Source organism: Eurypyga helias, unplaced genomic scaffold (assembly GCF_000690775.1).
Source record: "Eurypyga helias isolate BGI_N326 unplaced genomic scaffold, ASM69077v1 scaffold4271, whole genome shotgun sequence".
NCBI lineage: Eukaryota > Metazoa > Chordata > Aves > Eurypygiformes > Eurypygidae > Eurypyga > Eurypyga helias.
The window spans coordinates 58,806-61,804 of NW_010228836.1; the positions used below are offsets into that span (position 1 = coordinate 58,806).

Sequence of the window (2,999 nt, forward strand, 5' to 3'; positions counted from 1 at the left end):
TTTTATTAATTGGTCTGTGCAGTGAAAAACCTCAGAAAGTAAGATCACTGAGCGAACAGGACAGCAAAACTCCAATAAAGCTCTAATAGATTCTACCGGTCTTCTTGCGAGCAGTGTTGTCACTGGTTTGAAATTGTTTCCCCTCATCCACTCCTTCCTCAAGAAGTATTTCAAAGCTTTGGGTTAAAAAATATAGAATATTTAAGGTGCAGGATAGATTACACTGTTCAACTACGCATTCGTCCAGGTTCTGATGCTTTACACTATACCAATAGAATCACATAACAAAATTTTGATATGGAAATTTCTGTAATTGAAACCATCTTGTTGTATTGCCACTTTGTGTCAAGTATTCCTTCCCTCTGACCTCATTAGGTGTGCCTAGTCATTAGGTACAGTGTTACTAAAGAGTTTTAACTTAAAAGCTGCTGTGATTAATGATTGGTTGGACTGAGGTTTTACTGTGTAGGATTAACTAGATTTAAAAATGGCAATATGCCATAGTAGCATTAATGCCAGACTTTAATGAGAAGCAGAAGTAAACTCCAAGGACCCTTATGATTTTAATATGGAGTAAACTCTCTTTACTTTAATGTCCTGTCCTACCTTATATACAAGTAGTTTAATAATTCCTAGAGAATAGTATCCTAGACAGCATGTTGCAAATATGTAATCTCAAGTATATAACCCTACATTTTAATGAATTGTAAATTTTGTTAATATTAAAATCAGATTTATTCAATGTATTCAATCAAATAGAGAAAAATGCTTCTTACTGTTTTGGGCCTTTTTAGTTGAGAAACAATATGGAAGTAAGACAAAGTCAGACTGGCAAACGTTTCTCCAAATTAATAATGTACTGACATTGTAGTTGAAAAATGCATTTTCACATTTTTGTGTAGTCTGCTACTTGAATTTCCTTTTACTGTCATCTTAGGTTATTTTAGTTCTCCTGGAAGTTTACAAAGTTGGCATCTCTAGACATTAATAACCCTATTTTTTTACCATTGATCACATATTTCAGTATATGATACTGCCAAGAAACCCCAGACTGTTCTCACTCCAGACAGCATTCTGTTGTCTCCTTAAATCCTACTAGAGTTGATAGGATTTAAGCCTATACTTATAAGGTGATGCATTTCTAAAGGAGGGCCTTTGTAGCTTGCCTTTTTCAGTCCAGGGTGTCTTTGCTGAGATAATCGAAGGGCACTGATATATTATTAAAGTCGAACAGGAAAAAAAATTCCCCATGCCAAGAGTCTCAGATTTTTTTTTCCTGCGTTGATCCTGATTTCCTGATATCGGTTATTTTTCAACGAATTTCCGATAGCCACAAGCACGTAGTTAAACTTTTGTTTCTGCACACTAATATGCTGTGAGAATTAGGCACAATGTACTAATAAGCAAAAACAACAGTTCTTCGCAGAGGTGGCACTGTTTCTGCCAAAGCATGTAGGACGACATCCAACCAAATGCTTGGGCTGTAATGCCTAATTTCTCATCGAAATCACAGATATATTGGACTTGACTTAAATAGGATTACTCACTCAAGCAAATTTACGCAAGGGTCTAAGGCACGTATCCAGCTTTCAGTGAGCTCGGAGTCTATGTACTTGTTTGGCTCGGGGCCCCAGGCGCTTGCATAACGTTGCTTGCGTGAGCCACCCTGCCAAAAGTGAGACCTACATCAACATGGTTACTCATACCAGCAAAATTGTGCCTGTGGACAAGTGATGACAGTCAAGGATCCTGCTTCCTCTTGAACCATATTGAAATCTTCTGTTTTCACTGATGATCAAAGCTCATTAGCCGGCATTACTTTTGCAGTCCCCATTGTTAACTTCTGTTACACTGAGTTTTTTTACCATAGTCTAATCCTAATATCACCATTGTATTCTTTACTTAATTGACTCATTGATATTGGTTTGCCTTTTTTTTTTCTTTTTTTAGGAAGAAGGCCAACAAAAACAAAGGACAAGAAAAAGAAGAAAAAGAATTTGATGGAAAGGGCTCAGAAGCAGCACAGCATCTTTTTAGCGACAGATAAAACAAGCCAATAAAGACTTGATTTTCTTTAATATATTTTTTTGCGAAGTGCAGAAAAGCTGCTATATGCTCCTGCCCATGGATGCACTACGATTCAGCTGCTTTGACAGTATTGGTGGCAAATAACTTGTGAGAAAAAAAGCCCACAAGCGTGTTTGTTTTATTTATATTTCTTTTTATTTTATTTTTCCCTCTCATTTTTGACCTGAAGACTTCAAGGTCAGGAACACACTGAGTTGAATCAGTGGAAGTGGTGCTGAAGTGCATGGAAGATTTTGTCCTGAGTGCGTGGTCAACATGTTGACGTGGAAGGGAAGCGGGAAAGAAACCACTGTATCACCATTAGGCGGACTTGTGCATATTTAAATTAAAAAAATGAAGTCTTGGAGGTGTAGGTACTATTGCATTTATGGCCTTTGTTTCCTATATTTGTACATTTCAAGAGTAAATGGATATGACTTACCTACTTAGCGTTAATGTACATTGTTCTCAGCACCTGCTACGTTGAAACAGTTGTGTAATAAAATTGCTTTAAGACAATATACTTGCAGGAATTACTGCTTAGAGTTCCAGAAGCACAACAGACCCTAAGTGTACATATTACTCTGTCTACATATAAATGAACATATTTACTGTACATCTACAAATTTTTATGTATAATACTTTATACATGATTAAAGTTATGTCCTGTTGGTTCTAGTAATATGCTTTAAAATAATCCAGTAAATGTTTACTTTTTACTATGTTTTAAGTATCTTCTCATATTTCTCAATAGTTACAAACTGGATTTTTTTTTCCTCATCTACAAAGCACATTCAGGTGGCTAAACTACCTTGTACTGACCCTCACAATGGAGTGTCAGCTCTGAAGTACACTTGCAGATTAGTAAACCATGAGTCTCTGTACTCCTATCTCAACCTTGGTGTATTTTGTCTCAGAAAAAGAAGTGTAAC

At 36.2% G+C, this 2,999-nt stretch overlaps 1 protein-coding gene across 1 annotated transcript in view; it reads left to right on the plus strand.

Annotated features, from left to right (window-relative positions):
- Positions 1-2,791, plus strand: part of RSPO2 (R-spondin 2) — a 53,314-nt gene extending 50,523 nt beyond the window's left edge. Inside the window, exon 4 of the mRNA XM_010160155.1 lies at positions 1,951-2,791. Coding sequence (XP_010158457.1) covers positions 1,951-2,060 — 110 coding nt within the window. The 3' untranslated portion in view covers positions 2,061-2,791. The remainder of the gene's footprint in view (positions 1-1,950) is intronic.
- The last annotated feature ends 208 nt before the right edge of the window (positions 2,792-2,999 follow it).